This window comes from Aulonocara sp. 'chitande type north' Nkhata Bay, linkage group LG15, assembly GCF_057382095.1.
Source record: "Aulonocara sp. 'chitande type north' Nkhata Bay isolate Kocher_YH1m ecotype deep benthic linkage group LG15, A_spYH_male_GT1.1, whole genome shotgun sequence".
Lineage (NCBI taxonomy): Eukaryota > Metazoa > Chordata > Actinopteri > Cichliformes > Cichlidae > Aulonocara > Aulonocara sp. 'chitande type north' Nkhata Bay.
This window is the reverse complement of record NC_141358.1, coordinates 14,639,494-14,666,721: the sequence shown is the minus strand read 5'-3', so window position 1 is coordinate 14,666,721 and position 27,228 is coordinate 14,639,494. Positions and strand designations below refer to the sequence as shown.

The window sequence follows — 27,228 nt, the reverse complement described above, 5'->3', positions numbered from 1 at the left end:
TGGGCTGCACAGGAGTCTTTGCCGGGTCCCCGGACCTGATGTTTGACACGCTTTGGATTGAAACAGTAAAGTTATGCAGTTTAAAGCCAAATCAAGGAACTGAAAGAGACTAAAAAACTGAGAGTTGAATGATAATCACCTTTATTATCGAACTTATAATGAGCCCGGTTAGTATTTTTGTGCAGTGTGTGTCATAATTAACAGAACACATGTGTACAGTGTGTTGATTTGCTCCCCTTCTGCGATAAACGCTTGTAGGTACAACCTCCACTGAGCATGCGCAGAAGTGTCGGTCCTCTACATTTGCTCGCAGACATCATCACAGGTTGAAGTGAGCATCCTCATCCACAAAGAGGGAGCCGGGCTGTTTTGTCTTTCCTCTCGGCTCTGTCGTTTATCCCCCGTCGCTGTCGCCTCTGCTGCAGTGTGTCCAACGTCAGCACGCGGGGAGCAGAAGCCATAAGATGAAGAAACGTTATGTGGACGCGAACAGGCTACGGAAGATGAAAAAGCTGAAAATCACGGAGAAGCTGTCTGAAAGGTAGCGAGCCGCGGCGCCCGGCGGCTGCTTTTGTTGTGGTGGCCGTCTTTGTGTAGATTTCAGCCGTCGTCATCCCGCTCACCTGTCTGACTCGCATCCCATCACCTCCATCCGCCCCTCACATCCTAAATGAGCCAGCGTGGCGCTTTGATTAGCCTCAGTGCGGCGGAATTAAGGCGCAAATGTTGCACCGGGTTACTTCAGCCCGCCTTGTTTACAGAATAAAAACAGAAGCTGTGCAAGTTGACGTCGGCCTACTTTCGTCTCATCTGCGTTCTCACTGCCTGCTCTATCCCCCACTCTTAATCGCGCGTGAAATTAACACGGCCACATTGCGTTTTGTTTATTTATTTCCATTCGTCCTTTGGAAAAATAGAAACAAACGCGCATTCCTCTTTGGCTTATTTGGCACACAAAATCTGGAAGCGTCTAGACTGAGTCCAGACAAGAAAAGACACGCAAATAAGAACGGAACACCACTTTTTCTGTTCATTGTGCACCTTTCTTTCTTTCTTTCTTTCTTTCTTTCTTTCTTTCTTTCTTTCTTTCTTTCTTTCTTTCTTTCTTTCTTTCCACAAAAAACAACACATGCAAGAGATTGTGTTTATTTTTGAGATTTAGACGTCCTATTTTATTTTGTGTGCCAGTCACATATTATATTTCTTGCTCTTTGTGTGCAGTGATTTCACACAAACACAAACACATATAATTGAATTACACTACTGGAAATACTACAAAGCAGATAAGAACTTGATTGGAGAATTAAAGACGCTGTGGTGATTCCTTTACACTTCACTAGCTTGTTTGGTAATTATATTTAGTGATAGTGCTAAATACAATAAAGGGCGCTATTTCAATAACATCATATAGAGAACTAAAGTTACATCAGCTCTGCTTGGGAGTTTTATTAGGCCAATTAAGCATGCTACTCAAGGAGAATAAGATAATAAAAAAGACTATATTGGGCTTCTAGGATGGATTTAATATGCTGTTTAAAAGCCCTCTCCCAGCTGATTCTAATTTATTTTCTAATTTTTTGTAGAACAACCTGCACAGTTAGCAGTTAGTTATAATATAAATACAAGTGAGATTAATTGAAATGCATTCTTTATAAGTAAAATTAAAAGGCTGTTGTCGACTTGCAGAAGGATGCTGTGGTGCTCCCTCTCTCCTCCAGATGAAATATTGCCATGGTTACCAAACAAAGAAGGGGTGATGTGATAGCAGCCTATGGATGAGCAGAACAAAGGAGGAAAACCACAGCTCCTGTTTGGCTTGCGGCTGCCTAATAAAATGAGGGAACAGTCATTGTTCTTGTTATAGTGGCCCTGCTTAAAAGGAAGGACTGTATTTTTAAGACACAGCTGGCTCAATTAGAGGTTAATGCCGTTTTTGCAGTTTCCCGTCTCATACTGGGCTGTGTGTGAGTATCTGGTGCTTTATCTGACAGCCTTTATTTACTGGATTCAGAGGAAGAGGCACGTTTGTTTGCCATGAGCTCAAAGTGAAATAATAATAATGAAGGAGGATTGATTTTTTCCTTCTTCTTTTTAATAATGTCTGCATGTCTTTATAGCGCGTACACCTTCCTGAAGTTTATGGTGATGTGGACACTGGTGCTGCTGGCAGACTTCATCCTTGAATTCAGACTGGAGTACCTGTGGCCGTGCTGGCTCTTCTTTGGGAGCGTGTACACCACTTTCCACTGCCATGGGCTGGTGAGGACTCCTGCTGTGTGTGATTTCATATTCTGTGCACTGGCCCTGATGATGATAAGCCAGCCAGTGATGCGTAGTAGGCTTCACACAGTGAACAAGAACATGGCTTTTCTTCTATTTTCAGTGAATTACTCACATTTTACTTTCCTGTTGTTGTTGTTTTTCTTTCTTTCCCTTTTTGTTTGCAGGTTATTTGTGTTGTTTTTGTTTGCGCTGCCTTCACTCTGGACATCTTTTGTTTAATTTTTGTTCCTTTGCACTGGCTGTTCTTTGTGGCGAGCACCTATGTGTTATTCAATTACATATGGCACACAGGTGAGTATGACAATTATCATCCACTTGGCAAAATCTGCCCAACTTTCTTCATCTCATAAAATAAAAAATATTCTCTTATTTAAATTTATTAGTAATTTTCTTCTCATCTGATTATTTTTCCTCAGAGAAGGGCATCTGTATATCAACTGTGTCTCTGTGGATCCTGCTCGTGTACACAGAGGCTTCACTTCGACTCAAAGACCTTAAAACCTCACATGCCAACCTGTCCCATCTTTTTGCCGCTCACTGGTATGTTTATTTGATACAAAATGTATAAAGTTTAGATTTAGTATTTAATATTTCATCACTGAAATATTATATACTGACTACTTTCTAATATTTATAATTTATTCCGGCACAGTTAATGTGGAGCACCCATAATTTCCTTGTACATGTACAATGACAATAAAGGGCTGTTCTATTCTATTCTAACTGCCTTGTATTCACTTTCAGTATTGGATATCCTGTAGTTTATCTGGGGTTTGATGCCACCTGCTACTTCACCAACATCTTTAAGCTGCGCATACAGAAAGCAGTGCAGAGTGAGAATGACTTCCACATGCACCTCCTTCAGCACTCGCTCCCCCCAGGCCTGCAGGTTTATCCCAAGACAGGCACAGATGGCAGCAGCAGTGAGTCTGTGCACCTGCACCATCTACCTACCATTCTTACTATCTGGAGGGTTTTTCACTCTTCTTTTGGTTTCGGTCGTTCTTGTTTTCAAGCTGACAGTTTATTACAATCTCCACTTATGGAGCCACTCAGTCAGGTGATTACAACATACATTTGTGAGTCAGTTCGCTGAGAAGACGGAGACAGTAAAAGTCCCAAGCTGAAACTGTATTTAATAACCTCCTAGAACATGATGTGTTGCTGCTGGCACAACAAAGTAAGCAATCTTCTTGTTACTGCAACTGTTTGACGCTTTGTGCTATCAAAATATTTCAGAGTGCTTCTGAAAATAGATAAGTGCTGCATACCGATGTATAAATGTATCGTTTAATATGGTAATTACATGATAGGGGGAGAAACTAACATGGACAGAGATGAAGGGAAAGGAATAAGAAGCAAAGGTGCAAAAATTGACATTTTTAAAACAATTTTGACAAAAAAAATTTTCAATACGTGCATTATAAAAAATACATTTGACATTTTAAGTTGTAGATTTTGTTTGCTTTTTTTTTTTTTTTTAAACAGTCATGTCTCCCCATGTTTTCATTTTCTGGCTATTTTACTAATTACAAACTCGGCACACATTACTAGTCAGTACTGGTGAGATTTGGACTGTATATAAAAGATGCAAGTCGAAACCACTGTGGTTCAAAATCCTGTGGTGGCCAAAGTAAGTCTAAATAAGAATCTTAATTTATAACCCCACACTTTACAGAGCAAATTATTTCTTTCGTGTCTTACTGAAAACAACATAATGCTAATATGAAAAAATGTGGTCCCCGTCATAAATCCACCCATTTTCTCAACCAGCTTATGCTGGACTTTTAAAAAGTTTTACAGCTTTTCCTATGGATAAAGACCTCCCCCACTGGCATTCATTAGAATGATTTCTGTAATTTCACACATGTTTTTCTTACAATTTAAGCTCAAAGAGTTGTCAAGTGACTTTTTTTCACTATAGCAACATTTCTTTATCATATAGAAGAACTGAGATTTTCTTAATATAAGAAAAACACAGTTTTTCTTATATTAAGGTATCTGAGGGATTAAATGTGTATTTAAACTTCTTTACACTGACAGAAAGGGGTGTTTCGGGTGCACTTAAGATCAAAGTGGGCTGTGTGTGCCCCATGATGTAAAATGGATTTGACACATCCCTGGTGTAAACTGTGCAAAGCAGTGGAGAACCTATTGTGAAAGGACTGCAGGCAAATATTTTGGTTGGGTTAAGTCAGTGAGAATTCATTGTGATTAATAAGTAATTCTAGTGACTGATGCTGGCCCTGTTTAAAGTTTTAAATGTTAGTTCATACCAAAGTGAGGATAGCCATAAATGTTTACTCATCCTAGATGTTTCTGAGCTCCATAGTAGACTCCTAAAACTGACCTGTTTTGATTTTACAGCCTCCAAATGGAAAGTCAAGCCTGAGTCGAGTCAGTATCAGTGTCAGAACGGTGCTGTGCTGGCCCAAGATGAGGCACACACCGTGGACTGCCTCCAGATCCGCAGTGAGGAGAGAGCAACAGAGAAAGGGTCACAGGAGGTGAGGTCAGCCGAACCAAACCGCCGGCCACCATCGTCATCGTCGTCATCATCCAAACCCAGTGTGGGTGAGTCCAAAGATCTGCTGCACAGCAGCACAGGAGGACCGGAATCATCAACAACTCCAGAAAATCTACCTCAAGAGGAGCATGGCAGCAAAGCAACGCGAGCAGCTAAGAACTCCTCACCAAAAGTCAGAAGAAGCAGCTCAAATACTCCTTCACCTCCTGCGGGAAGGACTGAGAAGAAACACAGGTCTAGCTCCAAAACAGTCAGCCCCAACAGGGATGCAGCAGAAAAGAGTGCCACAGCAGCTCAGAGTTACCACACTGAACAGACAAGCAAGTAAGTATTTAGCTAAGCTTGACTCGGGTGATGCTTACAGCAGTGCTAAAATGTTGTTTTTTATCTTGAAGGCTGGAGCAGGAGCTGAGGAGGCTGAAGAGTGAGCTGCAGTCGAGCAGGCAGACCGAACAGGAGCTTCGAAGTCACATCTGCAACCTGACCAACAGCGAGAGGAGCCTTAGACCAGAGGTTTCCCTGCTCAGACAGTCCAACATGCTTCTCCAGAGCAAGTGAGTGTCCAGTTGTTATCACACAAAACCGGATTTTATAGTACTTAAAATACTGTAGCTACTGTCAGTAATATGAAAAAATGTTTATCCCATCTTATCCAAACCTAAAGTGACAATGAAATTGTTTCTTCTGTCCATGAAACAAAGCAAAAGATTTGAACTTAACTGTCACTGTAGAATTAAAAACCTGCACAAGAAAAAGAAAAGGTTTGTGTGTAAAGCTACAATATCAGATCAGGTGAATGTGCTGTATGAATGAAGTATAGTATATCACTATATAAAAGAGAATATGATGAGATCACTGACTTTGCTGATCAGCTGCACTGCTGCAGACCTGCTTTGTCACACAAACCATTTTTATTACCTGTACGTTGCCACAGTATCTACTTTTTTATGTTTTTTTATGCAAATTATGTTTCCACTCCTCCTTTTCCTCCAATATGTGACTCAGATTATCACTCTAAGCACATTTAGAGCTAAAAAAAAATGGGGGGAGGGAGGCTCAGTTAGTTATTTTATCCCACTACAGAGGTACTCCTAACACATTTACCACATCAAAGCCACGTCCAGCAGCCAAAGGCTATAAAATCGCATTTGAGAAGAGCATGTTATGCAGTTTTGATCAGCACCACCAGCTTTGATAAGCCATGCTCCAGTTTTTTTAAAGGAAGGTGCTCTCCAGTGACTACAACAACTACAAGGATGATAAGAAACCTGTTTAACATTTATGTCTGTTTTTGAAGTATGCTTGACGCTGATCTCAAACGAGTCCATTTGCATGTGGCAGTAACCCACATATTGCTGCTCTTTTTCTGCAACTTATTTAAAACCACTTTAATGTCATCCCTTCAGGATTCTGTGCCTAACTAAAAACAAGCAGAGGGACAAGCAGACTTGTGTGATGCTGGAGAAGAAGACCAGAGCAGAGGCAGAGGCCAGACTCTCTGCTGAGAAGCAGTTGGCTGAGCTTCAGGCTCAAAAACTGGAGGAGGCGGCGAGCACAGCACGGAGTCTAACAAACAGGTAACCCACACTTTTAAATTCCCTCTTATATTTCCTGAAACATGCTCTGAGTTAAATGTTGCTGTAAGCATGCGGCCAAACATTTGGTTTAAATGATGTTTACTTGCTTTCTTGTTGAGAGTTAGATGAGGAGATTAACATTATTTTGAGTAGCCTTCCTTAGCCAGTTAGCCTTGCGTTGTTCAGAGGTTAAGAAGGCTGCCAGTCATCACTTAGACCTTAAGCCTCAGTCACGCAGGCCCAGAGACCAGCCGGTGGCCCTCTGGCAACCAGCACTTGCTAAGTAAAAATGTGTATTCCTTAACTGCTCAGCATGAAGTTGCTGGGAGTCGGTCAGTGAAATCGGTTGCAAAGAGAGTGCTACAACGAAAACTACCTTGCAGCTGCTTTGGTTGCTCACAGATTGCCACGGTCATCCTTACAGCAAGAATTATGATTCAGCAGGACGTCTGTGCCATAGGTATGTCGTAACTGCAACCTCCACTGAAATCTTATACTGCAGCCTATGGTGTAACCTCCCTAGAAACATAAATACATGTTGGGTCAACATATGTTGTTACAACATTTTCTTAGAAAGTCACTGAACTCCATTTCTGGGTTATGTCGCAGTTTTTGAAGTTCCACTACAGCACAGTAAATAGTTATCCGGCATTTGCAGGCAAGTCAGCGACTTCCATGTAAACTAGGGGCGACCATGGCAACCTGCTAGTAATCAAAGCAATTGAAAGAGGTTTTCAGTGCAGCATCCTTTGTGAACAGCTTTACAACCACTCACCAACTGGTTGGGAATACATTTACCAGTCTTGAAACCTGTGGGACCAAAACCATGCTAACCGACACTTTACCGTTTAATTTGGCATTCTTTCGCTAAAGGTTAGCCAAGAAATAGTCCAATACAGGGTTGACACGTTTTAAAAAACAAGTGCCACTGACTGGATATTTTCTCTTCTTGATATTCTCTGTAAACCCTAGAGATGGTTGTGTGGGAAAATTCCAGTAGATCATCACTTTCTGAAATACAGGCACCATTCGCTGTGCTATAAACAAAGTGACTTTTATTGCTTTTATTCTTCATTCTGATCTCTTTGAATGTATCTGCCAGCTTGAATGAACTGAGTTGCTTCCATGTGATTGGCTGATGAGATATTTGCGTTAATGAGCTGTTGAACAGGCGTACTTGAGTGGCCAAAGAGCGTATGCTATCTTCGAACAAAGCCGAGCTAGCTGCTTTTCCCGCGTTCCTGTCTTAGCTCTAAGCTAACCAAGAGTGACATTGATCTTTTCCTCTAATTCTCTGCAAGAAAACAGATGATTCTTTAATTTACCATAAGCAGTTACTTCTTTTAAAGAAATCTCTCGTGTGTGTGTTCAAAATAATTGAAAGAGAAAACAGCAGTGTTTATAATGCAAATCAAATGTTCTGTTTCTTTCTGTGGAAACTGGTCTTCAGTTCCCGCCAAAGCCTCTCTGTCACTGCTCAAACGCTCTCATTTTCTCCGTTTCCCACACCAGGCAGGAACACTGTGAAACCCAAATGTTAAGGAAAAAGGTTAAAGAGCTAGAGACAGAGTACAAACAACTACAACTGGAGTATCAAGTGAAAGACAGTCGTGTGGTAGATCTAGAGAGTGATGTTGAGGTATCTTTTTACTCTATTTGGGAATGAACTTGTGCATTTAAGTGTCTGTGAGTCTCAAGTGATCCAGTGCTCGGTTGTCCTCAGTTTGGTCATGAAGTCCTTCTTTTGCCGTTTGATTTGCTGTTTCTGATTTTTGTGTGTTTAACTCCCTAAGAAAACAGAATGGTTTTCATTGAGGAACTTGAGCATTTTTTTTGTAATCCATTTTATTTTGGCCTGCAGTCACCATAATGCACTCTGTCATCACATCAGTATGCAGCATTACTGTATGGGTGTTTTTGTGTGACATTAGGTGTGTAAATTGTGGTTCTGTGTGGTATTTGATGTCATTTTAGTGGCATACTTTCCATGGAGCATGCTGTACTAGAAGCCAGGTCTTTCATAAAAACATTACACTTTTTTATCACCTTTCACAAAAGGCAAATTGTTAACCTAGAAAGAGTCATCTTTCAAAATATCTTAATGATAATGTGCTGCAGATTTTATGTTTTTTGAATGGCTGGCTGGCCGTCATCACTGTTTGGAAGTAATTATGTGTGTGGTGCATTGGTTTTCTGAGCGTAAACTGTGCCTGTCTGAAATACAAAAAAAAGAAAAAGATACTCAGGAAACCAAAGCACCAACTCCCACAGGTGGTCGCTGCAGGAATTACTACTGGCATTTTGATGTTTTGCACTTATTCTTACCGCTAATGTGTTCTCTGGACTCAGGCTTTGGGAAAGTACCGCTGTGTGGAAAAAGAGACAGATATGCTGCTGTCCACTTTGTCAGCCATGCAGGAAAAGGCTCAACATCTGGAGTACAACCTGAGCGCTGAGACTCGCATCAAACTGGACCTCTTCTCTGCGCTGGGAGATGCCCGCAGACAGCTAGAAATCGCCCAAGGTTGATATACTTATTTCTGATATTAATTTAGATCAGGGGTGTCAAACCCACCTGACAGCTTTGGAAAATGTGAAGGATACTATGACATAAATTTGGGACTTTTATTGTATTTTCAGAGGTTTTACAGGTTTTTCATATAGATAAAGAACTCCCCCACTGGCATTCATACGACACCAAAGTACTTAAGTGATAGATAAACTATTAAATGACAGAAAGGGGTCCACATTAATGTAAAACCAAAAGAAAATATATTTTCTGTGACTTAGCAAAACCTATTTTATAATTACAGGACAGTCTGGACAGTGACTAACCAGAATTTCTTCTGTAATTTTATACATTTATTTCTTACAGTTTATGCTCAAAGAGTCGTCAGATGACTTTCAGCAATTTCTTTATCATGTAGAAGATCTACCGTTTTTCTTATATTAAGATCTCTGAGGGATTCGGTGTCTAGTTAAAATTATTCACACTTAATCCGTTAAATCCTGAACCATGACATAAATGCCAGAAAATTCAATTTGTTTGAAAATGAAGTGTTTAGTCAACCCTCTGGGGAAAAATGTTATATATTAATTAGTTAAAAATCATACTGATGATGTAAAAGTCTCAAAAACGCATGTATCAAATATGATATGCTTTAAACGGACTGTAAAATCAGTTTGACATCCCTGATTTACATCACTGTGTTTTTTCCCCTTCTTCAGTTTGATCTGCAAACTGCCATTAGATTAGAAATTACTGTCAAGGAAAAGTAAACTATGATATGTGGGGCAAATTGTGAGTCGGATTGAACAGCACCACCGTGTGACTGCTGGGATTTTTAAAAATTGTTTATTTAATGTTTTTCTTTTAGCATTGTCGTGGTTCCCTCAAAAAAAAAAAAAAGAAGCCAAATTGATTACTTTTGGGTTATCACTAAATACAGAAAAACATATTTGGAAACAAATTCTTCACAAATTGATGCCAGTTATGATAAATTACATAGACAATAGTATTGGGCCACACCTCATAATCTTTGAGTTCAGTTTTTGTTCAGTGACATTGCCTTTACAAGCAATTGTAAAAGAAAGAATGAGCTGTTCTAAAGAGCTTAGTGATAGTGGGAGCTTCATGGCATGGGTTTCCATTGCTGAGCAGTTCCTGTAGGTGTAGTGTGTAGTTGCTCCAGTACTTTTGTTTATATGTTGTATTTTGGAAGCTTGAATCCAATTGGCAGTAGTAAAAAGCTAATGTTAAGTAATATACAAACTACTAGACCATGCTTACATGGCTTCATCAGTGCCACTGCGTATGATTAGGATAATACGATGAGGCGTATTATCCCCAAGAACTTCTGTAATCTTCCTTTAAGCCACTTGTCAGTAGCATAGAAAGTATAAAAGATGGATGCAGCCATGATGTTACCGATTGGTTAATGAAGTCCCGATTTGAAGCAGTTTTGGCATTTCAGCTTTTTACCCATCAGTCGTAAAAGGCTGATGGGGTATTGTTGTCAGCATAGACGTCCAAGATACAGTAGGTGTTCAAATCCCTGTTACCTTAACCTCAAGGTTGATCTGCCTGAAAAACTGAGGGTACCAGATGGTCAAGCCTCTGAGCGTACCATGGATGATGCTGCTGTCTGACTCTAACATGGACCTTTATTTACAAAGTGAACTTCTTGTTTCATCAGTACGACCTGAAACTATCAGTTGAGACTGCATATACATCAGAAAGTGTGTGCTGAGGTGACAGAGCGAGGCTGCTGAGAGCTGTTCACCGTGCATTCCCCTCCTGGCCATTAGAAAGAAAAAGTTTTGCACTAGCTTAATTTTTTCCTTTGTATTGTCTTTGGCAAATGCTTTTAATGGTTAGTGAGAGACTATGAAAGTGGCTCTGTGGTGTAGTGGTTAACACATTCACTTAACATGTGAAATGTTCCCAGTTTGAGAGCAGGTGGAGACATAACCCTAGCCTCTAGAGGTGACAGGCTACTGTAATCCTACTGCCAGTCTCAGGGCTGGAGAAATGTCAGAGCTATGTTAAACTGCAGATCTGATTTCAGGCATTCGACCAAAAATCCATTAAATTAAACCCAATGATTTTGTGGTTTAATAGAGGGTGTTTTAACATTTCAGTTGTCAGACCTCACACGACCACTTCTCCTCCTTGTGGGGAATTTCAGCCAAATGTAGATAACACCCTTGATACCACAAATCTTAGCGATGAGTTTAGACTACTTCTGCTCAGATAAAGTCTTCTTTGAATAATCCATCTAGCTTATTACCTCGATTTGAGTTTAAGGTTAAGATTAAGGGGATTTTGCACGGACAGAGAAAATCTTGCTCAGCTTACATTCGAGTGCAGAAATAACAGAAATCCTATGCGTTGCAGCTCATTCAGTATCTATCTCCTTACATCTACACCTTCCTCTGACAGATAAGGTGATGAAGCAGGACAGGGAGATAAGTGAGATGAAGAAGAAGATTGCCGAGGTGATGGCGGTGAGCCCCGGCATGTCCTACATGGCGCCCCGGCCCCACGTGCCACAGAATCTCACCAAGTTGCTCAACTCCGAGCGCTACGTGTTGAATCCACGAGCATTGATGTACCAGTGTTTGAAGAAATAGGGGACGTCCCAGAGCTTTCACACCTCATCAGAACTCGTCAGATCCGGACGAGTTTATCACAGAGCTAAACAACACCGCGAAGTCCTCTACTTCCAGCCATGAGTGGAACCAGGCCAAGCCTCCACGAGTCGAATGCCTTTTGCTGCACTGATGGTGCTAACTTGATATTATTCTGTATATTTCCTGTTTTCTGCCACATCACAGGTCGAAGAGTTTCACTCCAAAATGAGGTATCTAATATGCAGAGCTGGTCATTTTTTTGAAGGAAAACAAAAAAGGTTTACTTATCCCGATTAAATACAAATACAGGTGTCAGCAGAGATACAAACCAAGTAGATTTATCTGAATGAAGACCTGGTGCCCGATGTGGACATGCCCAGAGGAAGATGGCACTGACAGGTTCTCTGCTGCAGCTGTAAAATATTTAATTAAACCGCTCTTTACAGTTTAACTCCTGGCATGAAAGTAAAACTAACCGAACAACATTATTTAAGTCCGTTCATGTGTTAAACTTACAGATGTGTAAGAATTCAGAGTTTTCTTGATCTGCTGCAATACTGACAAGAAGATTCAAAGTAATATCTTTTTTAAGCCCTATTTGTCAGTATTTATTAGAACAAAATGATCACTGAGGTCCAGCAGTACAGGTACTGATCATAAAATTAAGAAAACAGTGGCTGACTTCTGTTCCGGTGTCTCAGTCAGTCGTGACAGTCAAACCACGTGACTCTGAAACTGGAAATCAGCCATCACGCTTTTTTCATCGTCTCGGCTTTTCTTTGAAAAAGAGGCCATATTTTAGACTTAAATCTTTAACGGATTTTGGGCAAATATTGGAGTTGTGAACATTATTTACATTCATGTCTAAACATGATTATAGAAAGATGAGAAATTCGTATACAGACTTTTGTCAAAGCCTCAGTGGTTATGATAATGAACTTGTTTCTCTAAATGTCTCTATTGGAGAAAAAAAATTTTGAATAATAAATTTGGTATATATGCACACATTTATATAACCTGGTCAGCTACATCATTAAAACCACCAGCTGAATAATGTGCACGACCCTCTTGAGCCATGAAAACCTTCACGGATCTGCCCTGCTGCAGGTCCTCGGATTGCTGCATGTTTTCTGTAGGTTTTGAGTTGGGCTCGATTTGGATTGAGAGTTCGGATTGAGACCCTTTAAGAGGAGGGACTACTCTTCTATGGTCTCTTCAGGTGTCTGTTGTCCCAAACTGAGTACCGTTGGTTGTTTTCTGCGCTTCTTCATATGCTTATGAGCACTTTTTGTGGGAGAACGCGGCCATCGGGAAACGCCATTACCATGTAGCGGGTCAGAGCTTCCTGGAATTGCTAGAAGCTCTGACCCGGACCCGAAAACAGATGAGTGGGTGGGTTTCAAAGTAAATTTAAAATCTTCCTGCTGAAAATTATAACAAGATGATCAATGTTGTTCACTTCACCTGTCTGGTTTTAATGTTGTGGCCGATCCTCGTACCATTCTATCAAACTGTAAATGTGACTATTTAATATACCCCAAATGTTTAAAACAAGTATGCACCAAGATGTTCTTGTGTGTGCCTGTAAATAGAGATTTAGGAGTATCTTAATTGTGCTGAAATTCAGACAAAATATGTGCGTTCAACACAGAGCTTTGGAATGAAACCCTTCAGAGTTGGAATATTCCTGCATAACAGGCGGCATCTTTGTATGAATATTCCTGGTTGCCATCCGGGAGACTCTTGAGAATAGTTAAGTGATGTTTTATTGTCTTACTGACCTGATAATTTTTTTAAAAGAAAGCTCACTTCAGCTGCGACTGAGAGCCCGCTATTTTTTTGATGTTTGGCAGCTCGTGGCTCCACAGTGGCATCTGGAAAAGAGAGACCGCGACCTTGTCCGAGAAGTAAAGCAGAGCCGGGAAGGACAAGGGGGACGGTGTTGACGAAACATGGCTCACGGATGAAATTACTGTGCCTATATACTTTCAAACTCGGAAGTAAAACACAAATTTTAATGTGAAAGAGTAATGTGTTTAAATTGAAGTGCTATGTACTGTTTTTGTAGTTTTTGCTTCATTTCTTTCTTAATTTTTTTTTTTTTACTCAGTGTACAGAATTGAAAAATTACCCACGCAGCTGAAAAACACTCATGAACTGGATGTCGCCATTTTGGTAGCTTTTTATTTAGAGCGTGTTTCTAGGGTGTTTTATATCAAAAATATTTTTTAGTCTTGCTGTTCTTCTTATACTGCTGTCATTTTGTACGGCACTGTGTTTGTCAGCATGAAATGTGTTTTATTCAACCGTTATTTGAGCACACATTGTGACTTTATGTACCTGGATGTACTTGTACAAGGGCTACAGTTTCTTAACGTTTTTGGACGAACAATTGTTAATTCAAACGATGATGCTCTGAGGCTGGAGATCACACTCCTGATACACCAGGACCCCGTTTTGTATAAATTATTTGAGTTATCAAATGAGTCTAATTTGTGCAGACATGTGCATGTTCCTTCACTCAGGAGCCATTTATGGTGTCATTTTCTGACTTTGAAGGTAAAACGAGCAAAATTGACTTCTTCTGCAAATGGAAGTGCTTTCTGAAAACTTTAGTGTAATGGCTAATAAAGATCATCTTCATAAAAATTTGGCCTCACAACAGATCAACAAGAGACACTGAGATTATTTAAGATGATCTCCTTTTCTGATCTGTAGATTCATGCTGAACTAAGTTACAGAGTGCCTTTGGGGCATGGGTTTGAAGACATTTTGAACTCGGTTACTTACTCGTTACTTTCAGAGTAACTAGTTACTAGGGAAAGTAACTTTGGTTTTACTCAGAATTCTCTTATTAATGTGTTGCTCGACTAACTGAATACCCAGCAAGGATGCCAGCTTGCTTACATGTTAGCACTATCCTGCCACAAGTGCACTGTGCCACCCAATGGCCTGAACCTAAAATGGCAGTGTAGTAGTGTGAGTGCAAGTTAATGATGAAAGGAATGAAACTAAATTAGAAATGAACAATGTTTGTTTTATGTGTCACTTTTTATCGTTCTCTTTTAATCTATTTCTATTGTTTCAAACGTCTATAAATACAAACACATCATTTTGGGGTTGATGCAGCAGTACTGTAATCGTACGTAGTATCACTAGGAAGCAGCAGTGGATCGCAAAACACGACATACAGTGTGTTGAAACTTTTGAAAGGTATATTTATTTTTGCCATTGAAATGGGTAGAAAGTATACTTTTAGCAGTGCCAACATTAAACTATGCCTCAGACCATTTACGAGCTGTAAGTATCAAAATAGTGCAAAAATGGTTCAACATAAACACAGTTAGTCACACAGTTTGTCCATTCTTTGTAAACTTAACTGAAAACAGCTGAACTGCATCAACTGTGCAAGTTTGCCCGTCAGTTCAGTACTGACGGGCAAACTTAAAAGGATTTTCAGCCTCACAAAGAGAAATAAAATAAATAACAAGTATTTTCAGCCTCACAAATAGTCAATATCTAACCAAAATAATATTTCCTCCAGTCGGGCCATGTAGATAAGTAAAATATGATGGTAGATTAAGTGCTTCAGTGGTCTAAGATTCTAGCCTACGTCATAGCGTCACGTGCGCTTTTTACGTCCAACACGGAAACTGCAGTCGTGGTGCTTTCGATTGTGCTCTGAACTCGGAAATTCTGCCTTCCGACTAGGAAGATGTAGGTAAATCCAGACTGCAGATGAGCTGAATATGTGTTTAGTAGTAATTTGTTTTTGTAGAGGGCTAGAAAAACAACCGTTTTCGAAGGCGTCGCCATATTGAAATCCCGGCTTCTCTGACGAGACTAACCAGAACGCCGTTTACTCGAGTGTGACATCATTCCCAGGTTCGTATTCCGATTTCCGAGGTAAAACGAACGCAACACACGAATAACGACCCTATATCCCAGTAACGATAAACGCGTTATTGATTTTGGCATAATAACTAGTTATCGTGCTCGTTACCACAATAATAACGTAGTTACTGTAGTTACTTAATAACGCGTCTCTACACTGCTGGAGACAAACCTGACAAGCAGAGACGCACAAACAAGCAGCAACCGAAGGTGGCTGCAGTAAAGGCCTGGGAAGGACGGGGAAACAGCTTTCGGTGAGGGGTTTTTTTTTTTAAATTATTATTATTATCATTTAAATCATCTCTGTTGTGTACATGCTTAAAGTTGATCACAGAATAAAAATCTTTTTAAAAAGACAAGCAAAAAAAAAACCCTACTGGACTGGAGATTGTGACCCTTGGAGTGGTTGTAAAATTGATTCAGTGGGAGTTTTTAAACAGAGCTGATTTTTAGTTCTCTGGGAATGTAGAAGTAATGAGAGTTCAAAAATGCAGAAAAAAACCAAGGCGATTTATAAAGTATTACATTCCATCCATCTATCATATACTTCAAGGGCCTGTAACTTGGAATAGTGTGATAGGACTTCATGAGATATGCCAAAATTATGCAAATAAACCAGATTTTAAGGAGGTTGGGTAGGAAGCACTGCTGAGTCCCCATGGAAAGACCAAGGCAGATAACTTTAACTCTGGTCTGAGCACAAATAAGAATGATGATTTTTCTATTATTTGCTTATTAGTTGATCTGTTTGTTATTGATAAAAAGAAGATGCCACACAACAATATCATTAAGTGCTGACAGTGTAATTTTTTTTATTTCAGGAAGTGAAAAAAAGAGGGTAATGCAGAGACAGAGCAGTGTCCAGCATACAGTGCACAAGATGTTTACAAGCATGCCAGGCAGCGCCACACTCGTCTCTCACAGTAACAGGCCCTGTCACAGCATGGAGACACCGAGACTGGATCACCGACTGAATTTCAATCTCTAAATCTTAACTTCCGGTTGGTGTACACGAGAAACAAGCCACAGGACATCTCCCAACAGGATACAGAAATGTGCAAACTAGCAGAGAGATCCCCAGACACTTAACAGATAAAGAGCGGTCTGAGCCAATTAGCTGAACTTCTCAAAAGATTTTAGCTCCGGTATCCATGAAGGAAACCTATGTCAGAGCTACTCGAGCTAAAGGTTGATAGGCCTAAGCTGACACAAGTCTCTACATGGTACATTATCAGAGTAAATCTTAAAAAAAAACAAAAAAAAAACCTAAACAAACTCCAGAAGCAAGTCTACCGCATGCATCGGTTTCCATTTAGGCATGGAAAAGCATACATGCATTCACCAACCTCAATGATGATCATCCATCACATGCTTAAAACACTAGAGGAAGCCCACATGGAGCGAACAAACACCCTGTTTGTAAAATGTCACCTACAGACAACTTTTCATTAACCTAACCCCGACTCATAAGTGCTGCAATTCCCTACTTATAGTAGCTGGACCGCAGTGAAGCGGTGCCACCTTTTTGTTGTGATAAATAAGTGTGTGATTTTAAAGAAAAAGGGCAAGTAAAAGCATACATTCAAACACCCACCGGCCTTAGTGCTGGAATTGAAGTACAATACACACTGAGAAAAAGATGTAACACAAATAAATAGTTTGATCTTTTGAATATTTTTTTATCTGTAGCTCTTTCGATTGTTTTTCAGCTGCATTTCATGAATATGTTGCACAATTTCAGATCTGTAAAGTAAAACTGATACTCGCTTGATGCGATTCAGCCTTCCAGAAGTGATACAAGATACGATGATTCCTCACTCACTGCTCAGGACAGTTTAAAGGACCAGACAACCAGATTTAACCCTACATTACCATCTCTCTCTCTCTCTCACACACACACACACACACACACACACACACACACACACACACACACACACACACACACACACACACACACACACACACACACACACACACACACACGACAAAGTTTTTCCATACAGACAACTATTAAACAGTGTAAAGTGAAAAAATGTTTAAAATACAATTTTAACACTGACTTAAGGAAAATACTTTTACCACCCCCTTTTTTATTTTCTTGCTTACCTCTAACATTTCTTCACTACTTCAGAACTGAAAGAAATAGGCCAAACTGTGAAAACATTTGTATTTTCCATTGCAACTAGGATTTCCTCTTAATAGAGAAGCAGATGGCTGTATTTGGTGGGAAAACAAAGTGATCTAAAGCAACAACCACTTAGTGGCAGCTTTTCCCACTAGAAGATACAAGAACAGGCTGTGGGATCTGCAGTCAGACCAAGGCTTCCTCCTCTGTCCTCGCAAAGGCTTTCCTGCAACTCGGAGGTGAAGCAAAAGCTAGTCCCGCTGTAAATGGATGAGGAAGGCTGAAAGAAGGCCTGGCGACTCCTCGGCTATGAGGAAACAGTCACCGGATTGAGCGAACCATTCCGGCTGTAAAACTTAGAGAAGGCCTCTTCGAGAACAGATGCGAGTCGAGGCTGATCGCCCTGAAATGAAAAGGCAGTGAGCTCAAAGTAATCTTTCTAATTGTTCTCTGATAGCAGTATGTGGTAACTTCACGGATAAAACCTCACCTCACTGATAAACCCCAGCTGAACGAGCTCCACAGCTAGCTCCTGCACGTTCTCATCTGAACAAAAACACAATATTTAAATAGTGATAGGGTTACAAAGCATTTAGATGCCTACTTTGTCCTGTCCTATCGTTTGTAACAGTTGCATCACCTGAGAAATGATCAGTGCCAAAGTCACAGGTTACAGCACTCAAATTAGATATTTAGTTACTTTTTCAAATAAGCATTTCATCGCTTAAGAGGTACCTATGTGCAGCTTAAAATAGTCCACCTGCACTACCTACAAAGCCCACAAGGGGGCCACGGCCCACACTAAGAAGTGAATGCAGAGCAGGGCGAACAGACTGGACAACATAACCAACTTGCGCAAGCTAACTGAAAAGGGGTGTTTATTTTTAGTGGGCAACACTGTAACATATCGGATGACTTTTAATAGTGTGACGTATAAAGTTACTTTTAAAAGCAACATTACCCAGCACTGCTTATGAGTGCAATGTAAGGGTAGCAATGCAACAAATATCAGCAGCAGATCGTAGCAATATTCTTTGAGATAGTGTGTATTTAAGTATTTTTTTGGGGGGAGGGGGTTTCTAAATCGTAGTATCATTAGTATATCTAAGTTCTCTGCTTTGAGTTAAACCTCTACAGCAAACCTGTGCTCCCTTGAAAAAGCATTTAAAACCATTTTCTCACTTGTGAAAGGCATGCAAAAATGAAAGCATGGTGAAATATTATTCTCAAAACAAGACACTCACTTGGTAACAAATCACAGCTCAAGTGCCTGTTCAGTTTGTCCTCAAGTTTCAACAGCAAGGTCAGCTGAAAGTAGAATGAAAGCAGTCCATTCAGAGTTCTAACAAAGCACGTTCACATGTAGTACAGATGTCGTTACTTCATCACTCAGCAGGTTGGCAGAGCTGTGACTTACGTGATGTTTCGTGCCCTCGTCAACAGGCTCAATATTACACTGCATCTGAAGGACCTTCAAGGACCAAAAGGAAAACTGTTTAATGCATTGACAGGTTGGGATTAAAATGATTTCAAGTTTTTATTATTATTATTTATAAAGGAAAATGCTGATAAAGACAACAGCCGTGCATTATCATTTTATTTTTATGGTATTAAAATCTATGTAGAGTAGTGCTTTCTGCTCTTACCTTCCTTGTCTCAAGCTCTGCGGGTTCAGGGGTCGGGGTTTTGACCGATGGGGGAACTATGGGTGACTTCACAGCCTCCTGCTGGGGTTGCTGAGGACAGGGGACCCCAAATGCAGTCAGAGGGTAGATTCCATTCCTGTTAAATCAACGTCAAATGTAAGCCACCACAGCTTTAGTTAAAATGTGGCAGTTGCACATTGCTCAATGCATCCAAAAAAGCTTTTACTGAACACACAACAAACACAACCACAGCTTCCTGTTTTTGATTTCAGTGCAGCGGAAACAACTCTCATTTCACTTTCCTTAGCCGATTTTGCCAACTGATCCAAGCTTTAAAGTGAGAAAATTTATAACCAACTGCAAATGTGTTAAAAACTGCATTTGCATTTCCAGCTGTTCTCTTACCTTACATCTTCCAGAAATTTGTCCAGCTCAAGAGCAGGAAACTGGGAAAGCCTGGAGCAAAAGAAAGACTATTATTTCCACTCCAGTAATTAAACAGTCAGAAAACTTTAGACATAGTAGGACTTAATGAAAGGCAATGATGATAAACTAAAGATGATCAAATCACAGAAATCATCAAATCTCCACAATTTACATTTCCTACATTTACACTCAGACTTACTTCATCTGAATCCCCTCTTTGCCCTCAACGATAACCAGGTTAGGGTCCATGTTCTTTGTCATCTCTTCTAAAGCATTTTCAGGAATCATGTCTGAGGTAAACAGAGAAGATCACTATTAAAGAAAAACACCGATCAATGATAGTTAGTTTTCCAAAATAAGAACAACATTACAGGCAATTTGTGTGACTGTGCTTAAGTCTTCAAGTCTTTGTGCCTGCAGATTGCATAACAAAGTATTTTGGCATACGATGGAAGAGTCATAATGACTGTAACTGCTAACCTGTTCCATCTCACTTATTTATGGTTTTAAAAAATATTGACTATTTGTCCTTTAAAAGCTGCGGACATTATTTCAAACTGCTTATGTTACTGCAATAAAGTCTAAGTATAGATATTTGGTAGGTGTGTTAGTGTTTTATTGGGGCTCTGCTGAGCAGAATGCCCAGTCGATGCTGCCAAAACAGCAAGCTTGAAGAACAGGGAATCAAGTGCATTATTAAAGTGAAAGTATGTGTTTATAAAGGATCAGATTTTCCGTCCGTCCGTCCGTGTGTGTGTGTGTGCTTGAAGAACAGGGAATCAAGTGCATTATTAAAGTGAAAGTATGTGTTTATAAAGGATCAGATTTTCCGTCCGTCCGTCCGTGTGTGTGTGTGTGCTTGAAGAACAGGGAATCAAGTGCATTATTAAAGTGAAAGTATGTGTTTATAAAGGATCAGATTTTCCGTCCGTCCGTCCGTGTGTGTGTGTGTGCTTGAAGAACAGGGAATCAAGTGCATTATTAAAGTGAAAGTATGTGTTTATAAAGGATCAGATTGTCCGTCCGTCCGTCCGTCCGTCCGTCCGTGTGTGTGTGTGTGTGTGTGTGTGTGTGTGCTTTGACTCACGCTGGTGGCTGACAATGCAGTGTGCAGCCAGCAGCTTCAGTAAGGGCACCTCAAACAAGGCCTGGTGAAACAGCAGCTCCTTGGCTGTGGGTCGCTTACTGGGGTCGACCTCCAGACACTTCTGGATAAACTCCTGAAACACACGCAGGTTATAAATCTCTCTTCCAAACAGCCACGAGAACTTTAGATGCTTGCTTGCTCCTCGCTCACCCGTTGCAGCGGGTCCTCTAAGGACTGAATGGCACTGTTTATGGCTTCTTGGGACACATAGGACGAATCTCCGTTACTTTGGATTTCCAACACAGCCATCTGAGCAAGTGAATGGACAAAGGAGAGATTCATGAAATAAACAGGAGCCTTCAGTCAACAACAGTCGCTGTTATGGTACAAAAGAAGGATTTTTAAGACAGAAATAACAGGTTGAGCATTCACTGCTTTTGGTCTTCAGGCAAACTGCGCTCATATTACCACAGTAACAACAGAGCAGGTGACTAACAGCTAGGAGCAGAAAAAGGCATCGCCTCACCTCTAAGGCGCACATTCCAAAGGAATAGATATCCACAGCTGTGGTAACATTGGCAACAGCTGAAAGCAGACGGAAGCCTAATCAGTATCACAGAAACACAACTGCACACCTCAGCAGCATAAAACGATACACCCGGAGGACCTCACCTCCATATTCTGGAGCAAAAAAGTGAAGGCTCTTCTGCTCTTCTCGGCAGGTTTTCACATGGTTATTGATAGTGTCAGGAGCAACTGAAGAAAAAAAGAAAATAACAGTGAACATCTTCAACACAGAAACCAAACCAAACTGCTTTAAACGATCCGTGGAACCCACCTGAGCCAATTTTGATGAGGCCATTGTGCTGGATGAAGATGGTGTCACAGGTGAGGTTGCCATGAATGATGGGAGGTTCACATGAGTGCAGGTAACTGGAGAATAGCAAACAGTGGTCAAAAATAAAAACCAGGACCTTTGTACCATAGCTAACCTAATAAAGCTGTAATAAATGTATCTCATATTAGTGTAGCAGTGAATCATGTCAGTGCCACACCACACAAATACTGTGACAGAGAACACCAACCTGAGAGCAGAGAGGATCTGTGTGCACCAGCGCTTCCAGGCCTGTCAGATAAGAACAACAAACAGAGAAGTTAATATCTTTAAACATGATTTTTAATTAACTGTGTTTGATCTCTCAAATGTATCAACATTTCAAAATCCACCCACCTTTTCATTCATTGTCTTGTGGTTCTTTTTTGTCTTCTTCAAAAACTGTTTGAGGCTTCCTGAGGACATGTATTCAGTGATGAAAATAACCTGCAGACAAAAGACAATGTTGAATTCAAATAAGAATCCAGGCCATTGTGCCTGTGTTTATATCATTTGATGAAATGATCAAAGAATAAAACGATGAAACAAACTCCTACCCTCGCTCTGTTTTCTTTGACATCTGCCCAGTACTTATGGAACTTCACAATGTTCAAATGCTCCAGCTGGATCAAATTGTCAAACACGGCTTTGACTTTTTCCTTTGGTAAAAACAAGAAAAAAAATGAAACACTTTACTCATAAATGAAAAATCCCATATGTTCTTGTTTTACTGCAGACAAGTTAAAGAGTCAAACAGAGTCTAAACAATATTAAGATCCAAATCTTCTTAGCATGTTTGGACAGTATGCCTATTAACCAAAAGGTTAATATGCAAATTCCACAGTGTTAATTATCTTGGACTAAATCCACCCCTGGAGACAAAATTAGAATGAGAGAATCTAAAAATCTTGTTCCTCAAGGTATTTTAAAAAAACATAAACAAACGCTTTGAATCAGATGGATCATTGCGACAAATATTGCAGAGGCGAGATTGTCTGCTAAAATGTGATTTCAAATATGTTGAACTGCATTTTATGAAGGAGTTAGATATAAAATAAAGAAATGACATGTTTGGTGAGTATCCTAACGTGCTGTACCTACATTATAATCAATCTACTCCTTTTTTGGCCCTTAAAATATCTTTATAGAACTTTGATGTTATATTTGTTACAATTTCCACTGCCCTCTCGGCCAAATGTCTCTTGAAAAAGACATTTATATAACAGTCACTTTGCCAAAAAAAAAACAAAAACGATTGCAGCATCTACCTTGTAATAGCAATGCTCTTTGTGGCTCAAAATGACTTAATATCACTCATGAGAGGTATGTTTGAGATAGTTTTGCCACAATCCTTTTTTGGGAATTACCATAAATCACTTTTTGGCACAACAGGAAGGAGAATCCAAAGTAGGCTGGAAGAAGACGGCCTGCACTTCTTCACTTTTCCAGAAAGGTAACCAAATCAATCAATCATAGCTCCTCATATCACGATGGACAAAGTCCGAATTCTTTCTGACTTTTTTAGTTAAACAAGAATTTGATTTGCTGCCCATAATTTTGTGACCTGTAGCATAAAACTGTCATTGCTGTTTCCACCACTGACTCCAGGTGTCGCCAAATCAACCAGCACTGAAATCTTTTTAGACAGCAAGTTTGAATCAGATTGTACTGTTCTGTTCTTGTAGTCCACACACTCCCTCCCTTCCAAATTTCTGATTTGTTTCTGCAACTACACGGGTACAGCGTGAACTCTGCTATGGGTTCTGGTCACAATGAGTCCAACAACTTGCCTAAGGAGCTTAAAACCAAAGAGGAAAAAAGCAGCAGTATTACAGAAAAGAGAGCAACAAATCCCATTAAAAAAAAGCCTTAAAACCATTGTTAGGCTGTTTTGTTGCTTCCAAGTATGCTGTTAGTTCCAACAATCATATAACTGACCATAACTGTGGTTTTTCCTGCATATACAAAAGAGGTTTTGGCCATCAATCAAGTTTAAATATCAGTTTTGTTTATGAGATTGCCAAAAAGCAGTACAGAAAGCAGAAAAATGCACAGGCTTCTGTCGAGTAAGGTGACAGAGACCTGCACCATCACTACATATAGGTCAATCGTGGTTACATGCACAGTCACCCTGTGCTTTAGCTGTATTTTACCACACCGGCCTCGCTCTGCACCCACCTCTTGCAGTTTGAAATTCTTTCTTTCCGAGAACATGACCTCATTCCACACCACCTCGACTCCTTCTTCTGTGTCCATGGCCAAGTAAGCATTATCAATCCCAGGCACATTGCGCTGATTCACCTTTAGGGGAGTAAAAATAAATACATAAATAATGCACCAGGTGTTTATCCAAGTTAAGTTTGTGGAGAAAAAAAAAAAACTGCCCCCCCTCCCTACCTCTTCTCTGCGTTTCTGCCAGCGTCCACAGGGGCTCTCCTCCAAAATCTCTGACTCATCCTCACTCTCCTCTTCCTCATCCTCCGTGGCAGCAGTAGCAGGAGGCTGGGTCACCATGGACACCGGCGGAGACACGGATGACACACCTTGACCTGTGGGTGCAGCGGCCGCGGACTCCGGCTTCACTTCCTGGACAGTGTCCGGGGCCTGCTTGCTCTCCCCCTCAGACATCTTCCCGGTTGTGAGGCCCAGCAGCCCGCTGCAGGACACACAAAATGACCCACCGGAATATAAACGCCACACTACATGTCATTTCTCATCTGCTGGGGCTGTACGACTGTTATTAGAAAGCTAGCAAGGCAACAACATGTAACTACGTGGTGGCTGTAGCCGGCTAATCTAGCTGCAGGTGAAGAGTCACCGTGGAGACTTTGCAACAGGAAGTTAGCTCCAACGGGAAAGGCCACAATAAGTCACAACTATGAGCACAAACACATGGACATACATGTTATAGATGGGAGATGAGACGATGCCAGCTCCAGTTTAACAGACTCCCGTCGCCGAAGAGCAATCCGGGCCGGAGGTTTAGCTCTGTCAGCTGCGAATCTTCAATGTTTCTCGGCGGAGTTGCAGCTAGCTTTGCGGAGCTACGTTGCGAACTTCAACGACAGCAGACACAGCTAACGAAGAGTCTACGAGACACCCAGAACCTTTACTTTACTAACTCTGACATTAAACGTCTGTCGCTGTTTGTACTTGCTAGACCTCGTCAGTCGGAGCAGTCCTCCGCCCCTTACCTCTTCTCAAGACTCTTGCTAATGTGAGCTCTGACAACAGCCGCTGGTAGTGCGAGTAAACGTCACAGCACCACAGTCCTAAGTGTTGATTAAAGCATCACGACCATCACAGGAGCTCAGCACAGGAAGCACGGGCAGGCTAACCGTACCATTATCGTTATATCCTCGAACACAGTGGCTAACTGACTTGAGAGCTAGGTTAACATTTAGCTAGATATGATGGCGACAACTTCCAGATGCACACTGCACTACGAGCTCGGGCACGTCAAAGCCGTTGTGGGTTGCCAGATACAATGCTTTGAATCCCCCTTCTCGGGAGTTCAGATCGTTCCCACGTAACTTACACGGTGTTGCCTTCTTCTTGTACATTTATCCCACTTCACTGTTAAAAAATCAAGCTGATTTTAATAGCAGACAAAATTACACAAAAAAGGGGAAAACATAGTCTTTTAAGTGATGATTTACTAAAGGAAAAACAAAAACGGGACGTGTGAAAAATGAATTTCCCCCTAAACATAATTTTTTTGTGTCACACTTGGTACAGTACAGCTTTTGGGCTGATTAGCAATAAGTCTTTATCATTATCATCAAGTTAAAATTGAGCATCAGAATGGGGAGAAGGGGATTTAAGAGACTGTTTAAGTGAGTGTTTTCAGGATCTGCTGGGATTTTCCAAATCAGCTACCTCTGGGGTTTACAGAGAATGGTCAGAAAATATCCAGCAAGAAGTTAAGTATTTGTATCCAAAAGTCAAAATGATAAATAAGTCAAATTTGCAATATTTGATTTGGTAGGCCATCATTTTACCTGATAATTTTAAGACAGTTAAACATAATCAGTTTGATTTATTCATGTAAAGGGAGCCACAAATGAAGAAGAAGATTTAGAAGGCATGAATGTCATAATGCTTCGTTATTAAAGGACTGGGGGGGAAAGCGTGTTTCTCTCAGACCTGGCAACCAGTGTTTAACGGCCTTCCTTTTTGTATTTGTTATGGGCATTGACTGACAGACATGTAGGCCAACTGAATAGTGAATGCCGGTGAATGGTTGTCTTTGTGAAGTCAGTGTTATTGCGTTTGTTTTACCGCTAGGTGTCTTTTCAGTCTACACGACTAATGTTGAATTAAACTGGGTTTAAATTGAGTCCAAATTCAAGCAGAACACACCACTTAATTTGTTTTTTAATTGAAAATGTTTACCTCCTGACTTTTGACTTTGTGTTGTACATAATTAGGTTTGTGTAAAGGTATTAAATCCAAAATATTGTAGAGTCTGCATTAAATATTTATTTATAGATAGTATAACAGCCTTTTCTGTCGATATGTAGATATTTGTGTAGTATTATGCTGCATTTTTAATATTTTGTGGTTTCAAGGTAAGATAAAGTTACAAAAAATGTGAACTCTAAATTCACAGAAATATTCCAGAATAATTCTTCCTCACTGCCCATTGGCTGGATGTATGTAAATTTAATTACACTCACTGGCCACTTTGTTAGGTACACCTGTGTAACTAACTGATTTACCATGCTGACAATGACCTGCTGAAGTTCAAACTCAGCATCAGAATGGGAAATGATTTAAGTGACTCTGATTGTGGCCTGGTTGTTGGTGTAATCGCTGTCGTTTACAAAGAATGGTCTGGAAAAGAGAAAATATCCAGTGAGCAACGTTTTTTGGGTAAAAATGCCTCATTGATGTCAGAGGTCAGAAAGAGTATTCCCAGAGCGCTTTGAGGTGTCAGATAACCACAAATAACCAGTCACTGCATCCAAGATATAGAGAAGAACATCATTGAAGAACACAAAACATACAACGTTGAAGCAGATCAGATTTGTTCACGTTCACCAAAATTGGACAATAGAAGACTGGAAAAACAATGTAGCACCCACTGAGCATCATTTCAACACCACAGCCTACCTTAGTATTGTTACTGACCACGTCCCCCCCCTTTATGATGACAGTGTTCCCATCTACCTGGCTACTTCCGGGAGGATAACTCATCATGTCACAAAGCTCAAATGATCTCAAACTGTTTTCTTGAACATGACAATAAGTTCACTGCACTATAATAGCCTCCACAGTCACCAGATCTCAATGCAATATAGCACCTTTGGGATGTGGTGGAAGAGGAGATTCACATCTCTCCTCACATTGCAACTGTGTGATGTTATCATGTAAATATGGACTAAAGTCTCTGAGGAATGTTTCCAGCACCATGTCTCATCTATGCCATGAAGAATTAATGCAGCTCTGATGGCAAAAGAGGGTCCAACCAGGTACTTGCAAGGCGTACCTAACAAATTGGCCAGTGAGTGTATCTTTGACTGTTGTATGAAAGTAGTAATTATCAAGCTGTACATTATAAAAAGGACTAACCAACAATTCAATTAATATTTTTTAGGAAGTGGCATGAGGACTATAGTAGCAGCTTATTTTCTAGTCTCATCTTGACCCA

General features: G+C 40.4%; 2 protein-coding genes across 3 annotated transcripts; one reads left to right on the top strand and one right to left on the bottom strand.

Moving 5' to 3' along the window:
* The first annotated feature begins 101 nt into the window (after positions 1-101).
* On the top strand, positions 102-14,934 carry LOC147312786 (macoilin-1). Its single transcript, XM_086264463.1, has 11 exons — positions 102-541; positions 2,118-2,259; positions 2,448-2,574; positions 2,700-2,823; positions 3,028-3,206; positions 4,651-5,134; positions 5,206-5,364; positions 6,217-6,387; positions 7,900-8,026; positions 8,737-8,911; positions 11,330-14,934. The coding sequence occupies exons 1-11, from the start codon at positions 465-467 to the stop codon at positions 11,518-11,520; spliced, it is 1,956 nt and encodes a 651-aa protein (XP_086120589.1). The 5' UTR covers positions 102-464; the 3' UTR covers positions 11,521-14,934.
* A 1,267-nt stretch (positions 14,935-16,201) lies between these two features.
* nrbp1 (nuclear receptor binding protein 1) lies at positions 16,202-25,049 on the bottom strand. Of its 2 annotated transcripts, XM_086264462.1 has the most exons (19): positions 24,770-25,049; positions 24,478-24,664; positions 23,973-24,231; positions 23,754-23,876; positions 22,133-22,234; positions 21,933-22,022; positions 21,787-21,827; positions 21,540-21,634; positions 21,374-21,457; positions 21,228-21,286; positions 20,912-21,010; positions 20,702-20,834; positions 19,814-19,904; positions 19,594-19,644; positions 19,189-19,324; positions 18,960-19,013; positions 18,787-18,850; positions 18,033-18,088; positions 16,202-17,945 (listed from the first exon to the last, which is right to left on the bottom strand). In XM_086264462.1, exons 3-19 carry the CDS (start codon positions 24,201-24,203, stop codon positions 17,850-17,852), a joined length of 1,605 nt encoding a protein of 534 aa, XP_086120588.1. In that variant the 5' UTR covers positions 24,204-24,231; positions 24,478-24,664; positions 24,770-25,049; the 3' UTR covers positions 16,202-17,849. The 2 variants fall into 2 exon arrangements, with proteins under 2 accessions (XP_086120588.1, XP_086120587.1); XM_086264461.1 differs by having other exon boundaries at positions 24,478-25,049.
* Between the last annotated feature and the right edge of the window lie 2,179 nt (positions 25,050-27,228).

Excerpts from the sequence above, each read along its gene's own strand:
- LOC147312786 (XM_086264463.1), top strand. The coding sequence starts at position 465 with ATGAAGAAACGTTATGTGGACGCGAACAGGCTACGGAAGATGAAAAAG. Across the intron at positions 542-2,117 it reads ACGGAGAAGCTGTCTGAAAG|CGCGTACACCTTCCTGAAGT; the intron begins GTAGCGAGCCGC and ends ATGTCTTTATAG. Across the intron at positions 5,365-6,216 it reads AACATGCTTCTCCAGAGCAA|GATTCTGTGCCTAACTAAAA; the intron begins GTGAGTGTCCAG and ends TCATCCCTTCAG.
- nrbp1 (XM_086264461.1), bottom strand. The coding sequence starts at position 24,203 with ATGTCTGAGGGGGAGAGCAAGCAGGCCCCGGACACTGTCCAGGAAGTG. Across the intron at positions 21,287-21,373 it reads TTTTGCTCCAGAATATGGAG|CTGTTGCCAATGTTACCACA; the intron begins GTGAGGTCCTCC and ends GTCTGCTTTCAG. Across the intron at positions 18,089-18,786 it reads GAGCTGTGATTTGTTACCAA|ATGAGAACGTGCAGGAGCTA; the intron begins GTGAGTGTCTTG and ends GTTTTTGTTCAG.